The sequence below is a fragment of the Bombus terrestris genome, chromosome 7 (assembly GCF_910591885.1).
Source record: "Bombus terrestris chromosome 7, iyBomTerr1.2, whole genome shotgun sequence".
Lineage (NCBI taxonomy): Eukaryota > Metazoa > Arthropoda > Insecta > Hymenoptera > Apidae > Bombus > Bombus terrestris.
Window position 1 is genome coordinate 2969436 of NC_063275.1, and position 24128 is coordinate 2993563.

The following is a 24128-nucleotide window of genomic DNA, read 5'->3' on the forward strand; positions in this document are numbered from 1 at the left end:
CCAGGCATTTTACTATTACGCCGCGTACGAGCGTGCCATGATTATTATAATGTATCCTTCGCAATTTTCAAGTCGCGCTAACGAGACCGCGTTACCACCGTTTAAGATAATGCAACTATAAATTTATTTACCACTATCGAAGGAGTGAGAGACGATAACTGATCTTTTGTTATCATCTCCATGAAAATTTTCGATTAGTTGAGGTTAGTTGAGAGATGAAACGAAGCTCTCCATGGTCTATTATTTCCTGTAAGTATCAAATGAATTTGTATTATAATTTGATTATTTGTCAATCTTGTTTTCCCAAACATAACACAAATCTAATTCAAACATACTCCAAACCTACAATACTTCAAATATATTCTAAAATTTTTATTTTAATTCTTAAAAGTACAATATACACAATTAAAAATATCTTTAGCGACAGTTATATGTATAAGTGAAATTATTTATCATTGACCTTAACCATTTCGTAAATATATTTTTCCATTTTTATACCTTTTATGATTTTTAATATTGCCTCAATATTTGTTTACATTTATTATATTAAAATATATACATTATAATGATTTATAACGTATTTTAAATTTGTATTTTAAATGTTAGCTAAAGTAGGGAATAAAAGTAAGAGAATAAGTAGTGGATACAGATGTCAATGAAGTTAATTGAACTAGTAGTAGTGTTGTAAATTTAATTTGTATTTATTATACATATACCCTTATAATACATACATTATTTAGCAAACAATAAAAATTAATATTTTCAGGTTTGTGTTAACAAGCCGTATTTAATAAAATTTAATTGATACCTATCTCCATTACCTGTCCACTTATTTTTGTCCTCGGTTGTATGTTTGCATTCAAGCTATGTACAGACAATACGAGGCAGATCCGCAAGGCTATCTCGGAGTGAGCCGACAACAATTGTCGTCTTTTTGGTGAAATCAAAGGTGCCTCGTAGCTTCTGCTATGTATATATAGATAGTGCAGAGCAATCTCGTGGATCTACCTCGCATTGCCTGTAGATAGTTTAAAATAAAAAAGTATCTTGAATGGAAATAAAAATAGCTGTGCACGCAACTGTAAGCGTATTTTCTGTGGTATTATCGCTAAAAGAAATAACTCAATATCCTGTAAGAACAACTAAAAGAATATTTAATTACAACAGACTCAGTAACGGGATACATTTACACGTTGTTACCCGAGGTGAGAACAAGTGTTTGAGGCGCGTTTAATTTTAAATTAAATGCTGAAATAATCGGCAACATTCGGGCATGTACGGCCACGTTCGGCCAACCACGTGATGGTCATCAAGAAATATGGCGTGAAGTTGGCACGAAGATGGTTGTCGTGAGTTACGAAAGAGTAGACGATTTCTCGCGGGGAAGGCGCTTCCCAGTCGTCCGGAGAAGTGCCACATTCCTAATTTTTCTTTCAATCTAGCAACTAAGAAATAGTGCAATGGTATACGATATTAAATGGATCATACCGAAACTTCGAAATACGGGTAGCCTCTGGAACATCGCGAGTAGTATAACCTTTGTAGCAGTAGGAATTTTTTCTAAAATCATAATAGGTGAGTGACTATGCAAGCCGGTTTGTTAATTACAAGTTAGTACTATCTATTTCTGTATATCGATATATTAATTCGTTAGTAGCTGTCTTAATTTACATTTATATATCGATATAATTCTCAATGTATTATAAATTTGACCATTTTATTATACCAACTCGTAATGTAAGTTGTATGATCTACAGTTTATTCCTATAATTCATATAAAAATATAAAAAATATTTAGACAAGTATATTTATTGATAAAAGATTAAAAGCGTTTATAAAAATATGCCCGAGATATTTCAGCGTGATATTAAGAAATGTTATTGATTTATATAATAAGTCATGAATAATTAGATTCATTTTATTTAATCACTATGATAATCGTAGAATCAGTAAGAGAACTTTATCAAACATATGTTGCGTGTATAATCTATTTTCGTAATTGTAGTAAAAGTTTTAAAAAACTATTTTTAATTTTCAATTGTTGAATAACAAATTTTATGTATAGTTTTTATACGTGACATATACTACAGTTAAAGCTTCTTTATAGAATACACTAATACAATTTATTAATTTAAAAGATTGATACATAAATTGTCATTTTATCAAATAATCATTATCGGTCCATTTCGAACATAACGTATCGTTAAATTTCGTAACGCGATATTACAACCGTAATGTAAATGTAAGAGAGTTTCACACTTATTTGCCTTCCACGCATACTTACAATTGAAATAAATTTTGCATTAATGATTGTAATTAAATGTAACGTTTAATTTAAAACTGTCTTCTTTATTTTTTAATTTGGAGCACATATTATAAATATAAATATGTATATAAGAAGACTAATATTCATACATATACATGAATAAATTTGCAAGAAGATCATGCAAAAAAAAACAGTATAAGACAATACAGATACAAAATCTTGCGTGCAACAGGTATTTTTAATTATCTTATACACACTTCATTGTTATAGAATTGGGCACGCATGTTTAATTTTCATGAAGTCGCCAAAACTTTACATTTAACTATTATTATTACTATTACACAGAAATGATAACCATCGTTTAACCTTACAAAATCTTTCTTTTTTCTATTGTTGTTTAATATGCCACTAACATTAGTTCTAAATAAATAGTACATTAATACTAAATTAATAACTCACATACATGTGATTACGCATGCATTTAATCAAAGATCGTATTCATTTAACTGCAATTGGATTTTAAGAACTACTTGGATTTTGGATTGTTGTATGTAGTTCCGGAAATGACGAAGTTGTATATAACACGCCACTTTTATTTGTTTTGCGAAGATTTGGCGTTTCTAATTTCAGGGAGGGTCACATACGCGTTACCGCCCGACAAAGGGCACAGGAAATCAGTCATTGGCTCTCGCTGGCCTTTCAGTGAGTACCACTGATTTACAACGAACTCGGCTTGATGTTGACTTAGCTACGTTACAATAAACTTCGGAAATTAAGCGCGTTACTCAATTGGTTGGATGCGTAGCACACCATACATGACCATCCTCCCACCTCTCTCTCTGTATCTCTCCCTCTCTCTCTCTCTCTCTATCTCTCTCTCTCTCTCTCTCTCTGTTTAATCCTCCCCTTTCTTTTCCACTCCTCTGTTTTTATTCGTTTTACCAATTTATCCGCGTGTGATAGTCATAATTTTACATAGTAATTTTATATAGTCAGAGCTTCTCTTTCGTTCATTATGACGCCCGTAATGCTAAAATTTATGTGCTTCTCAAATGCTAAGTGATTCTTGTTAGGCAGTTGAAATGATTGCTTTTAAATGCTAAATGTGTATGTAATATCACTAGTATATAGAATTTAAACATAATAGTGCATGATTAATTTTTGAACATGGAGCTTTGTACAGAGGCCATCTATCGGTGTGTTCAAGAACTATTACTATAATGTAAGATTCACTAACTCACAAAAACACCTAGAATATAAATTAGACTATATATATTTTCCATCTTCATTTTTCATAATACATATGCAAATTTTTCACTTTCACGCTGTTATCGAAATATATAATCAGAGATCGATTTAGTACATGATTATAACCTTGAATGACCTTGTGTGGAGGTAATTGAACTTCTTTGAAAAGTGACGGTTACCGTACAAAAGAAAAGATATAAAATATTTTGAAAATATTAAAGTGCCGTTGAGATAATCTTTTTCATTTTTTGCCGTGAACAATTTTTTATCATTCATTTTTAAATTTTCAAGGCAATCATATCAATTACTTCACAGGGATCACCTCATCCAATTTCATTGTGTAATCAGTTTGCATAAGGATCGCAGTAGCGACATGGTTCTAAGGTTTCGATGAAAAGAATAATTATTTACGTGTCAGCGAAGCATGAGTAAGGGGAAGGCTTTACTTAAAAGTTTTAGCACTAGCAATGATTCGCCAGCGAAAGATCACTGGTTCATTGAGTATACGTTTAAATAAAACCAATTCTATGCAAAATCCAGATGAAGTGTGTCTCACGACTCCTATGTATATGTATGTAGTTAAAGATTAGCGGGGAGGGGGAAACGAGGAATATCACAAAATGGCTTTATTGAGAAAATTAAGTTTTAATATTTTAGTCTACTAAAAAAGGAACAACATTCAACGAATTTATCTGCATTACTCACAAAATGAATCTTAAATCTTACTTAGACCTCGTAAAAAATAAAGATTAATAAGATATTAATTATTTTTATCCGTGTTTAGTTCCAATGCAGAGTGGCTATTACCTGTTTTTAAGCAGTACACCAAATTTTTAACATTATCTTATGAGCATATTTAAGTGTAATCATTATGATTAGACAGTTCTTGTTTCTCAGTCTCAGTTACCAAACAAAATGTGCTATAAAATGCAAAATCACGAAAAATGGACAGTCCTCGTCTTTTCCCCTTACTCATCAGTTATATGCGGGAAATATACAAATCCTAGGCTAAATACACCACAATACAAATAATCCATACAAATGAATTTATCAAAGAGTTTTTTCTTTTTCGTTATTGCTGTTTAAGAATGGCTGAACAAAACGACGGTATACAACAAATACATCATCAATCGTGCGTTGTACAAAAGGCCGAAAGATGTCCCGCTCATTACGGTGTCGAATCATCACAGTTGTTTCGATGACCCAGGCATATGGGGTAAGTCTCTCGAATATAATTCAACAATTGCATCCCTTCGCATCGCACCGACCATTATCTGTGTTAAACATACAACAATATTTTATCGATATTATTTCTTATCTCCATGTTTGTGTTTTGTTAGCAAACATTTTACTGCCAATATCGATTGACAAATCGTTATCGAGACAACCAAACAATATGAATGACATGTATTGAATGGCATGTATTTTTCCTTTTGTTATCTATTCAAAGTATACTCTACTGATGAAACAGTAAATAAAATGTAACGGATGATTTATTTTTTTACTTCTTCATTTTTCATGTGAATTAAATGACAGTTACTTTTTTACAACAAAAGTATTTCTTTTCTGCATGTGAAAAACAATATAGCGGAATATGCACATGCAACTTTTTTTCTAATAACCTTGAACAACCACTTCGATTTTACATAAATAATAGCATTCAAGCATTATGCACAGCTTGTAAGTTCTAAACCGTTTTATTTGTTCATATTATTAATGAAATAGATTTCCAGTTTGACTGAATAATTTAGATAACAATAATAACAATACGCTATATCTATGAAAAATTTCATATTTATATTTTATTTGTTTCTAAAGTGCAGATGTTCATGTATCTGTAGAAAATTTAAGTGTAAAGTACACAGAATACAAATACTACAGTAAATCATAGAAAATGTCAAAATATAGTATTGATTATGATATTGGTTGGATGAGATGAGTCTTTGCTTAAGTTTTATTTTTTTTTTTGTGGTATTCAAAAGAATATAAATTTGCATAAACATCTGCATTCTATCTATGTCCATTATGTCAACAACCACCTCTGTTGTTTTGTTAAACACCAATTATTTAGATCCACATATATACCACATATGCATGTATAACCTCACACATTACGCGCATTCCCCTCTTCCTGAAACATATATAATCTTTTCTTCCTCAGAATGACCATCGATAAGCGATCGAATGAAAAAATTTAAGACAGAAAAATCTCTGAACTCATTTAGCGACCCTGGGCCTGAAGAGTCTGATGAATCGACGTAAGATGAGGTGGTCGCTCGCGGCCCACGACATTTGTTTCACAAAGACCTGGCATTCGTACTTCTTTATGTTGGGCAAATGCATTCCTGTGATCAGAGGTGGCGGCGTGTATCAAGAAGCTATAGATTTCTGCATCGAAAAATTGGCAGCCGGTGATTGGGTTCATGTCTTTCCCGAGGGAAAAGTAAACATGTTTAAAGACAACATGAGGTTTGCGATTATCTTTTTCTACTCTTTATTCCATATTTTATTTTATTCTTCTTCATCGTCTTCTTTTTTCTTACTTAATTATCACAGAATGACAAAAATATGATTTTACAAAATTTAATGTTCCACTGCCATGTTATAGATTAAAGTGGGGCGTTGGAAGGTTAATATTGGAATCGCCAGTTACGCCACTGGTGATACCAATCTATCACCTTGGTATGGACGAAGTTCTTCCAAATGAACCGCCATACAGATTGAAAATTCGCAAAAAGGTCACCTTGAATTACGGTGAGCCAATAGATTTTACCGAGTTACTAGAACAATTGCGTGCATCGAAAGCAAGTGAAGTGGAAGCGAGGAAAGCGATTACGGATCGTATTCAGGAAGAACTAATAAAGTAAAGTGTCATTTTTTAAATCATAGTAATATTTTATATTTATAGTGGTAATAATAATCTTTATATCTTTAATAACTAATCTTCTTTCTTTTCCAGACTAAAAACAATTACAGAAGAGCTTCATAAAAGGTCATGATGTTTAAACGGGGGACATCCTTGTTGTCACCCCGATTAGCTTTAATTTACCAAAAAAAAAAATAATACTTTAATTTTAACGTGACAATAGGCGATACCCGTGCTCGATTTTTAACTAAGGATGTTCACCCGTGGGCGACATATTAATAACATATATGCAATCATGTAACATAATGCATGTATTGGGGCAGTAGTGATTTATTTTTTGTTCTTCTTTCTTTTTTTCTATTTTTGTGACAAAGAAAAAAGTGGAAAAAGAGAACATTATGCCATTTATACCTTTCGACAGATTTTAATTTAAATACAAGTCGTGTTGACTTAAGAATGCCATATACGTATCGCGGTTACATCATCGCATGCATAACAATGTATATATGTACGTACGTACACGGTAGGAAGCAATTGTCGTAATATATTACGTAAAAACTCGCAGCCGCTGTTTATAGAAAAAACTTTAACATAATCGCAAATTACGAAAGCTCGTGAAACATAACATTGAAACTGTGTCACTGTACTACATGTTATCGGTTTTCCCTTCATACATCGACTTTTTTAATATCACTGAGCCTCATAACTTACGATACGATAACACATAAGCGTGACGCAATCTTTGTACGGTTCACCGAACTTATTTTGCATATATCAGGAAACTTTTGTATGATTCCACATAATTTGAATACAATTATATTGATAAAATAGAAAAAGAAAAATGATTTTGGCGAAACAACAGAGGTTAAGATGGATTTGATTGAAACCCAACTTTTGTTCAATTTGTTGAACTTTAAAACGCTTAACTCTTGAATACAAACAAAATGAAATTGCAATCCTTAAGATCTATCATATATTTAGATAACTATATGTACACACGTATATTTTTGATATTGTAAGAATTTACAGTATTTATATTAAAGACACTTCGAATGATAAAAATACTGCGGAGATATGCATATTTTGTATTTATTAAATTTTCACTGTAAGTAATAAAATATCTTCAAGAGGAAAACTATTTTCTGCGATCTGTTATATTAAATGCAAGTATTATTCAAAATGTAATGTGATAATTTTTTACGCCACTGTTTCGTTTTAATAAATTATTTTTCGCACTAGACTATATTGTTTAAGAAGAATTATGCAGAATATCGTGACAACTATTACACGATAGTTATTAAGTAAATATTCCTCGCAAACAAATGATAATTCAATTTACTAATATATTTATTAGTACGTCTGAAGATCTCCAAATTATATAACTTACATTATCTTCTTTAATAAATATAGTATCTGTTTCAATTTGTTTTCTATAGTTATCGATAAAACGAATATTTATATTACTCTATGAAGAATAGTATTTATAATTCAACATATACATTTAAGATAATTCAACAAATTACATTTAAGTTTGATATTACATATGAAAAATTGTGACTACCTATATTACATCGCTTCGTTATGATATTCACATATAGATCTTGTACATATATACTTATTTTTCCGCGACATATAGAAATATATATTACGCCGACATTCAACATTACGACATTACTATTTGTTCAATGGAAAGATCGGGTCTTGGCACATTTTCTCTCTCCGTAGAAACAAACGTGATTTCGATTCTACGAGCGACACAAATAAAGCAACACACAATACTCACTTTTACAAGACGAATGGTACCTATACATTAATTGTGCTACACATATCATAAACTTGAAATAGACAGAACGGTATATAACACTAACGAGATACAGTTTATGTGGTACATATAGATACTATCACTCTCATCTTATCAATTATCATTTTAATTTCCTTAGAGTCGAACAAGTAAGATATTAGATGTGATTCGATCGCGAGACTTAGATCGAAGCAAATGAACTTCATTTCTAGTTAAAATATAGATTATTTTATAAATAATATTAATAAGCTTTTCTTTAATAGTTTTAAATATGATTAAAGGGAAGATTAATTTCCATTTATAGATACAAATATAACATATAAAGAAACATTCTTTTTTAAAGAATATCTGTTATTTTAAACAATCTTGTACAATTTCGAATCCATTTTTGGACGGTGTTTAAAGAATAAAAAGTAATAACAAATAATATTTAAATATTGCTCAATTCTAACAATAATTCAGCTGCTAAAATACATGAATAGAATTATTTTATACATGATTATTTGTAAATATACGATTTACAACTATCTATTCCTATGAAATATACATATTAAGATTCTACAGAATTGAAATATATATATGTACGTATACAGATCTCATAAGTATCGCGATCGAAATAAAATTATAAATATCTTCGCAATTTGATGAAAAAAATAGCATCCTTTTGGTATAGATTACTGTCATACAATTTCTTCTTTATTTCTGAATCAGTACGATCACTCAGCACTATCTTCTTTCAATTATCTAACTCTATCATCTCAATGATATTCATTGGCAACTTTACGAAGACTAGTTTTATTGAAATTACAAATACTTCCTAGCAGAGCAGCTCGTTCATTGGTCAACTTTGAAACATTACTTGTATCAACAGGTGGTGGCATCGGAGGTGGTGGTACAGTACTCTTAGCAGGAACTCCATCACTTTGCGGCACATCTATAGAACCTTTAGTTAAATAAATTGTAACTTTATATAAAGGTTACAACATCACTTGGATACATATCATTACACTACATTTCATTTTTATCGATTATACCATTAGCATTCAAATATATGTACTACACCCAATACCAGTTATCAGAATCAAATGCAATCAACGATACATAAATTCAAAAAAGAAGTACATACATTTCATTCAAGATGTATTCAAGCGATAATTAAAAGAAAAAATGCATGAATGTGAGCAATTAGTGTTTGTATGATCGTATGACCTACGTGAGAGAAATAAGCGTAGTATGCGCCATCAACTTTTGTGCCCAGCTAACGTAAAAATGAGGAAGATCGATTAATGTTAATTGTTAATGAATGTTATTGATAAAGATGATCTGTAACTTACGCAGCGATGGGGGTGTTAAAGTTCCAACGCTGGTCGCTGTAGAAGTACTTGTAGGACTATCCGAGCGCTCTGGACTCTTGCCGTTTGCATGTTTCATCCCATTCGCACTTAACTGATTTGCAGAACGTTGTTCTTGGGCCAATTTTTGTTCTTTCTTCTAGAAAAACAAATACATGAATTTTTTTACTTTGCAGGAACAGTTTAATGTGATATTTAGATATATTAAAATATTTACTAGTTTTTGTTTTCGCTTTTTCATCTCTTCTTCCGAGCTCATCATTTCCTGAACTTTGACAAGCCTCTTTTGATGTCTTGCTACTTTCTGCTCGTCTTTTAATCTTTGTTCTGCTTTGTTCACTGCTTGCTGCAGAGCTTCCTTCAAATGACTACTTAATTTGAAGTGTGGTCGTTCCATGGAGCCAACAGCTAATACAGCATGTCTTGCTGACTCGAAGAACGGATGTTCTAATAAATGTGATACCGTTGGTAAATCTTGTTTTAGAGCTTCTGGTGCGAGTATTACTTCCAGCAGACTTTTTAAGGTTGCTTCACAATAAGGTAACTCAGAACACGTTGCTTCTAACAGTGGTCGTCCAAATGCCATTTCATATAATACATGTCCAAACGAATAAACATCTACTTGAGTCTATTAAAAGAAAAGATACGTAAATATTTATTATATTAATATATTTATATGACATTTTTCGAAATGTAGGATATAATATACCGTAGCGTGAAGTTTACGCCTTTGCACAACATAAGGCCGATAAAATGCTGGTAAGCCTAACAGACCATTTTCTAGATCCAGCAATTTCGCACATCTTTGAATCAAAAGAATATTTCCTGTATGTAAATGTCCGTATGGTAGGCCCTTTTCATGAAGAAATCCTAAAGCTTCCAAAATCTAGAACAGAAAAAATAAAATATATTTAGGTATAAAACTTATTCTTCCATGATCTTAATATAAAGTATTCATTTTCTAACCTGGTAACCATACATAGCAATTTCAGGCACTGTTAACGATTTGGTTTGTTTTGGGTTTCCGTATTTCTTTATAAACGGTTGTTTGGGTTTAGTTACACACAAAATGTCACGTAGTGTACCCGTTGGATAAAAATTTCTTATCATTAACGCTCCATTTTCCGTTACATGTTGATAAACTATTGGTTCTATATAATTATGCTTCAATGTCCCTAAACTTTTGAAAACTCCTTGCATATCTTTATCTTGCAGGTGTTTGTCTGGACCAAATTCTACCCATGCAAGCAGTAGCTCTTGCTTGGGATTTTGACGATTTTTTACAGTATAATAATGCTTCCTTAACCGCCATCCCATATCAGGAATGGCCTTACAAACTTCGAAATTTGCATCACTGCGTAAAGCTAGTGACACCTGTTGCAGAGCTATTTCTGAATTTGGAAATTACTTATGAAATACACTATACACAATAAATTCATAATTTATAATACTATTGGACTTATTTTAATACTTAAATAAAATTTCCCCTATATCTGTTTTTTATTTGTATATGTGTACAACTTATTTTTAACGATATTTATTATTATAATTAAATCATACCATGTAATGGCGCTGTGTAATTATCTGGGTCTAAGAATTTTTTCATGGGGAGTGACGATGCCAATATAGGATTCATTAGTATATTGTTTAGGTAATTCTAAAAACAGATAAAAAAAATAATAATAAGAAGATATTTAATAAGAATAATTCTTTTTATAACAAGACTAACCTGTAGGGCTACTTGACGTTGAGCTATGAAGTCTGGTTCCATATTACCAATAATTTTCTTTGGAGGAAGTGCGAGGTCAATGCCTGATATTGATAAAGTTGCATTGAGTTGTACGAAGTCATTGTAGCGTCTACTAATTCTCCAAGATTTCTCTGGAAGTGGACCTCTTTGTGTTCTAATCACATATTCCTAAATAAATATAACACTATAATGTAAGTGTACAACTAATTTTGCAAGCCATTATATATATGCGACCAATAAACAATAATTGAAGATGACAACAAGTTTGTGCATTTAAGATTATAGGTCTCTTAAAATAAGTACACAACCATGGGTCTAATTAATATTATGATAATCGATAATTTAAAAATATTTAGAAGAATGTGAAAAACTTACATTTAATCCTAAGATCAAATAAGAAGACAACTTTATTTACTCAAGATTGATCAATAGTATTTTAAATTCTAAAATTGCTTTTTATATATATGCCAAAAAAATAATTTATCATAATATTTCAGATATGCTTTTTATATGTAATGAACTCTAACATCTATATACATTATCGTACATCACAAAATATATCATTTTCCTCAACACATTATAAATAAAAAATATTTGTTTTACCACATTAATTTAATTTATAGAAAAATAAATACATGAAAAGAAATATTTGATTTTCAAAGCAAAAGAACCATCGAGAATGCCTACGTAACAAACAGTAATGACCGTCGTTAATTTAGCGACGCAAGATTGGAGTGAACAGGCCGATGTGTATAAACTTCACCTTTTATCGAGTAAATGTCAAAATATACGCATTAAGCGTGCGCCGTACCGTGTGTCCGTCGATTGTTCTTGCATTTTCAATGACGCTCGTCAACTTCTCTGTATCGTCTAGTAGCACTTTATTTGTATATCGCTTCTCAAATAAAGCCATTGATCATTAGTCCGACAGAATGCAGAGCCCGTGCGGGGCAAACTGCGTGTGTCTATCGTATAGTTTCCGTGAGTCGCCATACATGACGCGATTCTGATTCATTTTCACATTGGCGAACGTATTTTCACAGTTATTGTAAATGGGTCATTGCTACCGAGAAAGACACCAGTAATTAATATTCCATCGACGATCGATCGCAAATCAAATTTAACTAGCTCCCTTCTTTTTCAGTGTTTAACACCCACAATCTTTCACCATTTTATTATGTACGTTTTCACAGTGATACCACGCGATCAGACGACCACTATAATGGGATCAAAGTTTCTATATCCTTCGCTTATTCTAATTAAATTGCACGGAAAAGTTGTTAAGTTTATTTGAAAATAAACATATATTATATTATGTTTAATTGATTACTAATGGCTATAAAATGTTACATTCCTTATAATAATGATAATTTATTGTATGTTACATATTATATGATATCATGCAATAAAAAGAGAATATCCGATTGGTTCATTCAGAGTGCAATTTGTTCGCATAATAAACAATGATCGAACAAAATTATTTTTTATAATAGCATTGCAAAAAAGATAATAAAGCTGCATAAAGAACAAATGATTACACTTTTTTAATAATATAAATTGCATGAATGCGCAACTAAAGAAATGAAACTTAAATAGAAATTTGTTTCATCTACTAAATAATATAATAACTTTAGTTCGCATATTTTTATGTACTATAGTACTATATGCATTCTATAGATTTTTGCATTCCTAACACGTTGACTGCTACGATAGTACTCTGTGATCCATTTTAGATATCAATATCAAAAATTATTTGTATACCACTGTATATATTGTAATATTTACATACCAATTCTTTAAGTCCAAGTATATTTAATAGCACTTTCACATGATTATAAAAATATAGTACTATGAAAGTGAAATTTAGGATTTGATAAAACTTCATTAAAAAATAATATGATATGATATGATATATCATAATATTATATGAATAATATGATAAAAAAAATTATACGGACAAATATTTTTTTTAACCACTGTATATAAAGTTCGCGTGGCAGTCAACGGTTAAAATTTTCTCAAAATGCATAAACAAACATAGTCTAGCGATCATTTAATGGGATAAACTCGAAGCGTATTTAAATCTTCGCGGGCCGGATCTGTACGTACGAGTGCGACGTAGTACTTCGCCGAGTCGTCACAACTTCCGGGCATAGTTTTGCATCCTTTTTTCCGAACGTCGTCTGCCGTTGTAATCATTACACCGTGGTGATAGTACAACGAAGTGGAGTAGTGTCAGAAGTGGCGAGTGTCGAGCCGTTTTTCTCCGAAGGTGCCGAGAAATTATGGCCGTTTCTTCATACGTCGTTCCGTAACAGGTAAACGAGCGTTCTCGCGTAGTATAATTCAAACGTGGAACGAAAATCTCACGATCTTTGGAACAAGATCGTGGAAAAATCTCCTTTTTCGAAACTTTGTTCCGCGACGCAGAGAATTGTGTTCGGTATATTGACGATGGCACGGATGAGTTGTCTTCTGTCGATCGGACACACGAGGCTCGATACGTTTCCCGTCGCCTCTGGTTGACGGTTCTATTCCTGCTGTTAACACGGGATAAACAGCCCCTGCGTTTTGCTTTATTTCGCCGCGTGATCCGAACGTTCGACGTCGGTGTTTCCTCTTTTTTTCCTTCGTCGTTTTTGAATCGCCGCCAGCGTGTTAATTAAACAAACAAACTGTGGCCGAGGCGAGTGTTAATCGGACACGCCGCAAGAAAATCTGGAAAGGACGTGTGAGTCGATGAGAAGAAGGAGACGGCGGAGGAGAAAGAGGTAGAAACTTAGGATCATCGTGAGATATGGAGAATAACGACGAAGCGCGCGCCGTGGCCGAACATGCGTCGACGTCGAAGGAGAATCCCTTGGAGGCAACTGCTGGCGATGATTACGGCTGCGAACACTACAAGCGAAAGGCCAAATTTGTGGTGAGTCTTTGGTCAATTGTTTCCTTGTCAGGTTCATTCCATGTATATTTTGTCATGTTTGCTAGAACAGTAACATGGTTAATAAAAATCGGTCTTTTAACAAATGTGAAATAGAAAGTTTCGAGTAAATGATCATTAATTACTTGATGAATCTAACTTATGTAAATTCATATTTTACTGAATGTAATTAAAGTGAAATTTAAATGTAGATTCACCCTCTGAATGTTATAATATACAGTGACTACAAGTACTCGTGTTTTCCAACGTCTCTTTCATCAAATTCTAATTTTCATAATATTAAATTTTCATAATATTAAATCTTTGTAGTAATATGAAAGTACTACTATAACAAAGTTTAATATATTTGGACGTAATTAATTGACATGTAAATGCTAAAATAAATACAATTATTGCCCACAAATACTTTTTAATAGCTGCTATATACAGTTTAGGTAATTTTCCTAGAAACTTATAAAACAACGAAAGAATTTTCTTTTCTTTTACAATTAGTGTAATATTTCTTATCTTTCAAGAGTCTTCAATAAAGTATTATTAAAGTGTATTACTTATTATTAAGACAGAGATTAAGATCTATGTATGTACTTTGAATTGCGACATTGTGTTTGTTAAATAGTAATTATGACACTCCCATTCTAGCAAATACTTCACTTCCAAAGCTAATTTTCCTGATATCTCAAAATTGGCGACAGTTTACCGTGCTACTCTTCTAACAGAACTTACTATACATATGTATAAGTACATATGCGAGGCGCTCTGTTTTCAGTTTCGATCACGCAGATGTTCAGTGATCAGTTTGCGCGATTCAGCTGCGAGGCAACATGTTCTTCTCGGGTACCGTTTTTAATCCTTCCGGCGTGTCTCTACGCCTTTGTCTCGTGTCAAGCATTTTTCGAATTTTGTATACGATGACTTTATTTACTTCACTCTCGATTTTATTCCTCCTCGCGAATATATTATCTACAAGTTCATACATATTTATTGAAATTTATAATTTGATTCTCGACGACTTTAAATAACAATGTAAGAAGCGCTAATAGAGTTTACTTTTTATGTATATCATTAATTGATCTATTCAAGTGATCGTAAATAACATACATCACCCGTTGACAGTTAATTACATATATTAATTCGCGTAACAGCGCTCCTACAGTATATATTTTGAGTTATTCAAAGAAAAAGGCGGAATTGAGATTTTTTCAAATTTGTTGTATTTTTTATATGGTGAATAAATATAACGAGCAGCTTTTTGTTACTGTCCTATATTTCTTGAAAAAGTCGCCAGTATGGATAAAATGTTTTTATAAGTTGCTATTTGTTAAAATGTTTTGGAGTATGCAGGAACAAGAGGCGACAAAAAGCTCCTCCTTGTTGCTTTAGTGGAAATCAGGCTTAAGTTACTTACAGTGACGGACAAAAGAAAGTTTATAAAATAAGAAATATAAGACACCATAATTTTACAAAATGGATTTATACTTAATAAAAGCAACGGATAAATATAATATATCACAGAATAGGTGATTGTTATCAATGTGTTCAAATGTTCAGTGCAAAAGCATTTTTTATCCGTCACTGTATCTGTAATGATTAATTCGTTACTTGGTCTTTTATACATTATCGCATCGGATTGTAAATACATTGTCGCATCGCATGCTCGAAATCATTCGAACGATAAATTAAACTGTCTGATTGTTTTAAGAATTCTGCATGGTAAATAAACAGTTGACAATTTATCGATTTATAACCGGTTTTTTCAACGAATCTTCACTTGACTAATAAACCGAACTAGTCTAGAAGCGCTTCCAGCGCCACCTAACACGATAAATAAAATTCGAAAAGCATCCATAAAGCGGTCTATTTAAATTTTCCATCAAAACACACACTGAAAAGAAAGAAGAAATGCAAAAAATTTGAAAATCAGAAAGATACGGTATACCTTTGTGACTACCCTTGAACTTGCTCGGGTAATCGATAGTATAAACTTGTTTCTAAAATAAACGACACGGGTAGCGGTCTTACAATTAACGACTGACACCGAAATCGCTCGTACACGAGCTTTTTCTATTCGCCGTGTGTAAACACGAACGTGAGTCCCATATGTGCGTGTGTGTACGCAGCAAACAAATCGATGAAGTTCAGCCATGTGTTGTATAACGAGACGCCCTCTTTCAAAGTACTGCTTACCAATTGCCGCGATAAGCCAAATGTCGTGTGCTACTGCTACGAACGACCAGTGCTTTTGCGTCGTCTTGAAGAAAAAGAAACTGTAATTATAAATTTTTTCTTTTTCGAAATTTCTACAATTTGAATTTTTATTTCATCTTTTTATCCTCTTGCGAAATACGCACTGAGCTCTCGATTTCGTTTTCTGTTTACGTTCACCTTATTTACCTGAACGCATAAAGATAAGGCACTGAAATTTTTGTTGCTCAAATATTGTCCAAGAGAGTAGCACCGTGAATAATCTAGATAGGCCTTCTACCGAGAAAACGCTGTGTACATTGCACTTGGAGAGGTGTACGGTATTTTAGTCAGCAATTTTTTTTTTTTAATATTTCTTTTGTAATTAATAATAAAGGTAATAGTAAAAATTCAATTAAATTTGAAGACTAGTTTATTTATTAAAATATTATACCGAGGATAGGATCTTCATTATTTATATTTTATGGTCCTATTGTAAGATATTTTCGAACTAGTAGCAGTGGACAAAATTGTACTAACAAACTATTTATCGATAAAAATGAATACATTTTGCAATTTCTTTTTTTATGAAAAATAAGAATTCAGTAGTGAAATATATAATTTTTGCAGAGGCATATTGAAATATCTATAGCACGTGTTTCAATAGCACATGGAGGATTTAAACGACTACCATGTGCGCCATCTAATAGAAACTGAATAATCACAATCGAAGTCGATTCTATATTACATACCACACTTGCGGCGACCGTTATAATGATAAACTTAATCCTACTATAATCATCAAATCTTCATGTCCCAATCTCATTCTTATTTCCACAGATAAAAAGAACTTAATATTTTAAGAAAAACACAATCATCAAATTTAAATAAGAAATTATATATTTGACAATTTATTTTCTTTCTTACTTTTCCTTTAAACAGAAGAAAATTTTTAATAATAAATAAACAAGACCGAAATTCGAAGAATAAATTTAATAAATAAATAAATAATAAATTCGAAGAATATACCAAGACTAAAAGTTAGGTTAATTCGAGGCTTAACGAACCTTTGTTATATGGAAAAGTTCGAGAAATGAATCATTTCGGTCTTTCTGATAATAAAAGGATTGTCGACAATTTTAAATGTTCTTCTAACTGATTCATATAATTGATTCTTTCGATGTCGCTGAACGTAGACACCACGTGCAGAATGAGTTCTATACTGGTACATATTACATATGTTACCATATCCTCCGCACGCTGATCTGTTTCACCGTATGCTGTATGCTGTCGAACGGATTTGCCGAACGCTTATAAGCGCCTGGCTGCATCGAAAGGGTTAGGGATCAAGGACGGATTCATATGGGGGCTAATTGGATTATTATCTAAGGCCTTCGTTTTCTGAAGTGCTCAAGGATTGTCGAAGCCACATTTTTATAATATTTTAACGAAAAATTTGAATTTAATCCTGCTGTTCTTCTCACCTCACGTTTCTACCTCTTTAGATATCTTTTTTTTTATAGAATACTTTATACATGCAAAGCATGGAATATATAAAAGACAGTAACAATGTATTAAAATCTAAAACAAAATATTTAGTAATTATCTCTATTTCAATAATATACAAATTGTCCCAGCACAGGATGATTCTACGTGAAAAAACAAGACGAAAATATTGAATAAAATTTGTTCATATAACGCTTCGTTTTCGAGAAAATCAAATTTGAAAATTTGTCAAGTCAAGTACGAAAGTAAGTAAAAAATGTAACAAAAATTTCGTTTAAGGCCCTCATTTTTAAGAAAAAGGAATTTGAACATGTTTGATATACGCGCATGATAAATTTTCAAATTTACTTTTCTCGAAAACAGCATTTTGTAGAAAAATTTTATTCTACATTTTCGACTTGTTTCTTTCGCGCAGAATTACCTTGTTGACGATTGTATCATAATTGCTGAGACACCCTATGTATTGAAACATAACATCCATTTGGAAGAAAGACAGAGTAAAAATATACATGATCAAAATATATCCTTATGTCTTAAAAAGATACGTTATATTTAAAGCTGATAGTTTACTATATTTTCTATCTTTTTTTTCTTTCTAGACACCATGTTGTAACAAAGTATACATATGTCGATTTTGTCACGACAAGGAGGAGACCCACGTGGTAAACAGAAAAGAAGTCACGGAACTTATATGTGTTCTATGTGACACTCGTCAGCCTGTACAAGCCACTTGCAAAAATTGTCACTGTCGCTTCGGCAAATATACGTGTCTCGAGTGCAATTTGTTCGATGACGAAGACAAGAATCAGTATCACTGTGACGGTTGCGGGATATGTAGGGTCGGCGGACGGGATCGATTTTTCCACTGTGCCAAGTGCAACATGTGTTTACCGGTTCAGTTACAGAACGGGCACACGGTATGTAATGCACCATTAAATTTTGGTTAAATTTTAACGAAAATGTTCCGTTACTTATGTAGTGTATAGTTGCTTGCCTAAGCTAAAAAATATTGCTCATGCATTTAGTATATGTAATACATTGAATACGCTTGATTAACATTTAATGGAATGATAAATTGAAAGAAGTTTCAGCTTTGAGTATGAAGATATAAATAACGCTAAAGAAGAGGAAGCAAATTTAATAGCCAATTTATATATAAACTTTTATATTTACTCTGTCAGAGTGTGCTTAAGTAAGCTTACTCTAATAGAATTATATTGTTAAGAATTTTTTTATTTAACTTTCATTATTCAATTGCAATTTTAATCGAGTGTAGCTTGTTTATATAACATAATTATATTATTAGATATAGTTGATTCTGTAAGATAATTGCTTGTTTATTATTTTCAGTGTGTAGAAAATGTTTCTCATGCAAATTGTCCAGTCTGCTTAGAAGATATTCACACAAGTCGTATACCTTGTCACATTCCAAATTGTGGTCATTTGCTTCATCGTACATGTTTTGAGGAGTTGTTACACTCAGGACATTATGCTTGTCCAACTTGCCAAGTGTCTCTTCTAGATATGACTGATCTATGGAAATTTTTGGATATGGAAGTATCGTCAACACCAATGCCAGAAGAGTACAAGGATTACAAGGTTGATATTCTGTGCAAAGACTGTCACGAGGTAAAAATAGAATCTTATCTTAGACATTTGAACTATACTGTGCTTTACTTAATCAAGAAACAATGATAAATTGGATGGGATCAATGAACGAATTGTTTAATCTTCCAGGAATCAACAGTAAAATTCCATATTGTAGGTTTGAAATGTTTGAATTGTGGAAGTTATAACACTTGCAGAGTCAAAGGATCCCCTTCCCCAGGTAAATATTATTTAATAAATTTTATTTTTGTTCTTTCTCTAATAATTTCTATTTTTGCGAATAAATCTCTATGTGTTTCAAACTTTTTAGCAGATCCAGATACATTGGACTAAATAATATCAATGACGTTGGCGATGAAGAGAATTTACAACGCTAGAACTTTTAGTATTAAAACGAGAAAAAGATGCGAAACGTTCCCGAGAAAGTGTCGCTTTTAAGCGTTTCTAACAGAAAGACATTAGGAAATGGCCTCTTTGGCATTATACCTCTACTTGTTTTTAGTGAATTTATACATCTTTGTTGATTGTTTTCAGACTTTTTATAGACGTTATTTTATTAGGAGGCTGAATGTATGATATGTATAATGATCAATGCTTATATCTATAATCATGGAAGACCGAAAATTATGGAATAATTGCAGTTTGAATCGTAAATTCGTTTTTCGAAAAGATACAATTTTTTCGTAACCATAGCGATCCTAAATGAAACAGTATGACACATTCTCGGCAGTTTTTATTTTGTTACTAATTGGTGGCGCGGTATGCACAGTGTCACCCATTTCTTAAAATTCTTCTCGCGCTGTTTTCAAATAGATCTTTATAAACATTTCATGATGTGTGACTTTCTTTCGATGCAATCTTTTCGTAAATGCTAAAATCAATCAACATATACCGGTAGTACTAGTCAAAGAAAGAAAAAATCCCCCTCTCTTTTAGCTATTGTTATAATCGACAGCTAAGAGTTCCTCTATATTATCTATTACACATAGTTCCCTGATGTTATATTACGCAGCTATATGTAGAGATAGAAATCGATGAGATTATTATTAATAAGACACATTTTATTCCTTAATGAATTATCGTACGCGCAATTTTCGAAAAGATCGCCATCTAGTCAAAGATTACTTGAGTCACTTCTTGATACGATCGTCCTACATGTAAAATAAAAAAGAATGCGCGGGGGAATCTCAGATAGTTGGGTGACGTAAGCTAATACCTGACACGATAATTCTTTGAAACTTTACGAAATAATATTCGTATCGTAAGCCTTTCGAAACTGTGAGATTCGATCTGTGTAATTTCAGGCTTCGACATTCATCTATCGAATTTTATCGGGCATTACCATCATGTTATTGTGAACTAAAAACAACTCGTGGATATATACTTCGCAATGTTGTACGTATGCTTAGGCATCTTTTAGTGCACGCGTTTGCAATTGCGCATTTTTTTGGTAACGGAAACATTTTGATTTTAATTTAATTCGATACACTATATTACAGATTTGTTAACTTTATGAATAATTGACATTTAGCATAATTTATACGTAATAGTGGAAGTAGATATTATGTATTTATCGTAGTAAGGAAGATTAACGCTTTTGATTAATTTTCTTCCAAGAAAACGTGTATAAAATTGACTATAAATTTTAAACAGGACTAACACGTTTAACTGGTTCTGTACAATTAGTTGATGATTCACATTGCTTGCTAGAACAATATTTACGTACAAAGGCAATCGACGGTATTAATTTTTATTCATTCCAACTGCTATCGAGAAAAATATATCCAATAAATAAACTGGAGACAGTATTTTCCTTTGAAATTAAATAATTAGTTAAATATTTAACCCTTTGCGAACGGGTCCGCTCGATAAGCGAGCATCGCCGGTGGACGAGAGGTATTGGCGCGCGCAGTTGAGAAAATATACACGTTGGACGTTTGCGTTATTCATTGTCGTGGCTTGTATTATTTTCATCAATATTTAGTTCATCATCATTGTCACCATTATTAGAAATATTGAAACGTCTGAGCCGATTTTTTGTTGAACGGAGTTCGTTTTCACTGCCTGAAGCACTATCGTCGTCTTCTATCTTGTCAGGTTCAAAATAATGCTCGTCATCACTATCGAACATGTTCTTTATGGATATTTTAGGCATCGTGTATAAGGTATTATAAAAAATATATAATGCATAAAAAGCTTGCTGATTCGTCTGGTAATGCCAATGAAAGACTGAAATTCGTTTTGACTCGACCATCATCCTACATCGCGAGTTTACGTTAAACGAAAGATAAAATTTCTAAAGATCTATAATTTTATTTCATCAAAAACATAATACTGTTTAGTTTACTACACCCATATGTAAATACGCATTAGATTATTGCCTCAAAAAGTAGACGTACGCCAGCCACTTCAAAATGAGTATCCGGAACTGTGAATAGATTTGGGCAGCTATTTGCCAACACTCGTCCGCAAAGGGTTAATAAGAAAGTAAGCATACTTTATTCATTTTTAGTGTTAAAAAGATCATAAAATCAGATCATAAAGAATGTACAATTGATAATGAAGGTCGTACTATAAAGAAAGGAGGTAATTTCGTATTTAATATTGTACTGTAGTTTACTAATTTGTCTTCGAGGTTCTATAGAGAACCGTAAATTCTGTATGGCGTTAGAACGTGTAGAGAAAACGCGTGTATCGAAGGAGCCTTAGAGTTACGTTCGACGCTCACTGCATCACTAATGGACATTATGGTCATATCGTCTCTAGTTTGAATGTACTGTTGGATAATCTTGTACCGTTTGCGTTTAGATACTCTGTAATTCTACTCCCAATATGAGATAAAGCGCGTGTCTTTGTGCGGAAAAGTCTGAGAAGACACCTTTAGGGTAACATACCATGTTTGAAGCTCAAATGAAAAGAAAATCGAGTTGGTTAGGCACACTCGATATAACTCACCATTATTGTCAGACTTTTGTCGAACTTTTTTTGATTATTTGTCGACGTGTGCGGGCTGATCATTGTCTAAGCACTTATTTCTTCTTTTGTCCATTCCATGGCATTCCAAGTTTTCATAAGAGTAGCACACCGATGTACGCCGAAAATTGAATTATTGTTACTAGCATTATCATATTAACAACGTAGCACGGTAAAACGAAATTGTGACATACCTCTCTCAATTTATAAGGCTTTCAGACAACATGTGTCGTGCTGGTTAAAAACAGGAAAATAATACCAACTGTTTATTTTTTGGTGTGATTATCATCACGTCTTTATTATTCAGTTGTAAATTAAATATCAGTTACAAAGGCTCTTTGTACATAACGGCCGCAATAATGCTTTTGTTTTATATTATATAATATATACTATTGTATCAAATAAACCGACTATTATTTTATTCTTTTCTTTTTGTACGAACGTGATAAGAAGTCGCTACGTTAAGTGTCAGAAATTCTTCGACGTTTTCAAGTACAAAATAAATTGTATGTAATATCATGATCCATGTGAGAGTTTCTTTATGTGAACATTGCTATCTCTGATGCTCCTTAAAAAAATTGCATATATATCAACACATGTATGTAATTTGTACGTATTCCATCAGGAACAAGCAATGTTTACGAAAGTAAGAAACTGTTACAAAGATTATATTATTGTTATTTTTTTATTATATTATTTCTTTTCACGTTTATTAATTATAAACCACTACAGTAGCAACATTTTATCATCTACAAAAAAAGGCAGAATTGTCTTTTGCTTTGCTTTTGTTTTTGCGGGTTATTCTTGAGTTTGAGAACGAACTACAAACAGAAGTATTGGTAAAGCGTGACATTTCCTCTCCTTTCAAGATGCAATTTCAGATGAAACATGGTTTTCTTTATTAAAACAAAATTCGATTGCTTGTATACACACGCTACGCATCGGAATATTACATCAGCGATTACATTACAAAAGATGAATACAAAACGTGATTCCAATACGCAAAGCATTCGAATTCAGCCTGTAAAAAATTGTCTAATAGATTTATTTTTCCTTCGCCATGTTTTTTTTTATTTTTCTCATCTCGTTCGACAGTTTTGATAGAAAAAGGCCATATTCCTTAAACGGAAGCGCCGTGTAGTTTTAATTACGACTAGTTTAATGTCGCGTTTTTTGTACCACGAAGTGCGACCGAGCCCCTGCGACCGGCTGCAGAAAGGCTGTTAAAAATTCAGAGAACGAGGACGTAATGGCAGGTATCCATGGCTGCTGAGGAACCGTCGGGCGGCTCGCGTCATTTCCAGCTGATCACGCGTGCGTCCACATGCCACTGTTGTCCATTGTGCCTCCAATTGTAGCTGTGATCAAAGAAATCAAATTATGAATCTCTCGGTATTAATCACATAAATTTATCATTAAATTGCGGATTTTTATAAAATTCATATTTTTGTGGACATAATTAAAATAAGAGAATCTAGACTCTGTTTCACCTGCTAAATATTTTTTTTAATTTCTCATAAATGCATGCAAAAATCTGCCGTCTATTTATCATATACCAAGAGCATACGGAAAGAACAGGAGAAATCACATTTCTTATTTTTTACAAAGGAGTGGTCTTAAGATTTGCATAATTCTC

At 32.3% G+C, this 24128-nt stretch overlaps 4 protein-coding genes across 16 annotated transcripts in view; 2 read left to right on the top strand and 2 right to left on the bottom strand.

Annotated features, from left to right (window-relative positions):
* Nucleotides 1-1297: 1297 nt before the first annotated feature.
* Nucleotides 1298-7518, top strand: LOC100651201 (tafazzin). Of its 2 annotated transcripts, XM_003396249.4 has the most exons (6): nt 1298-1575; nt 2897-2968; nt 4602-4730; nt 5740-5983; nt 6123-6377; nt 6474-7518. In XM_003396249.4, the coding sequence occupies exons 1-6, from the start codon at nt 1461-1463 to the stop codon at nt 6511-6513; spliced, it is 855 nt and encodes a 284-aa protein (XP_003396297.1). In that variant the 5' UTR covers nt 1298-1460; the 3' UTR covers nt 6514-7518. The 2 variants fall into 2 exon arrangements, with proteins under 2 accessions (XP_003396297.1, XP_012165249.1); XM_012309859.3 differs by lacking the exon at nt 2897-2968 and having other exon boundaries at nt 1301-1575.
* LOC100651080 (PX domain-containing protein kinase-like protein) lies at nt 6789-12496 on the bottom strand. 6 transcript variants are annotated; one of them, XM_012309862.3, is made up of 9 exons: nt 12095-12495; nt 11263-11451; nt 11094-11190; nt 10500-10924; nt 10243-10419; nt 9751-10161; nt 9516-9672; nt 9395-9439; nt 8929-9115 (listed from the first exon to the last, which is right to left on the bottom strand). In XM_012309862.3, the coding sequence occupies exons 1-8, from the start codon at nt 12194-12196 to the stop codon at nt 9423-9425; spliced, it is 1575 nt and encodes a 524-aa protein (XP_012165252.1). In that variant the 5' UTR covers nt 12197-12495; the 3' UTR covers nt 8929-9115; nt 9395-9422. The 6 variants fall into 6 exon arrangements, with proteins under 6 accessions (XP_012165251.1, XP_003396296.1, XP_012165254.1 ...); XM_048407492.1 differs by having other exon boundaries at nt 8929-9124; XM_012309861.3 differs by lacking the exon at nt 9395-9439 and having other exon boundaries at nt 6789-9115; nt 12095-12496.
* A 915-nt stretch (nt 12497-13411) lies between these two features.
* On the top strand, nt 13412-22913 carry LOC100651326 (RING finger and CHY zinc finger domain-containing protein 1). 3 transcript variants are annotated; one of them, XM_003396250.4, is made up of 5 exons: nt 13412-14206; nt 18511-18828; nt 19262-19540; nt 19649-19739; nt 19830-22913. In XM_003396250.4, the coding sequence occupies exons 1-5, from the start codon at nt 14081-14083 to the stop codon at nt 19850-19852; spliced, it is 837 nt and encodes a 278-aa protein (XP_003396298.1). In that variant the 5' UTR covers nt 13412-14080; the 3' UTR covers nt 19853-22913. The 3 variants fall into 3 exon arrangements, with proteins under 3 accessions (XP_003396298.1, XP_012165266.1, XP_012165267.1); XM_012309876.2 differs by lacking the exon at nt 13412-14206 and adding an exon at nt 16338-16490; XM_012309877.3 differs by lacking the exon at nt 13412-14206 and adding an exon at nt 16338-16490 and having other exon boundaries at nt 19833-22913.
* The window catches only part of LOC100651444 (transcriptional activator Myb), a 41360-nt gene continuing 39989 nt past the window's right edge, over nt 22758-24128 (bottom strand). For all 5 annotated transcript variants that reach the window (XM_012309874.3, XM_012309875.3, XM_012309872.3 and 2 more), the window contains one exon: nt 22758-23850. In XM_012309874.3, the coding sequence (XP_012165264.1) occupies nt 23716-23850 (135 nt within the window). In that variant the 3' untranslated portion in view covers nt 22758-23715. The remainder of the gene's footprint in view (nt 23851-24128) is intronic.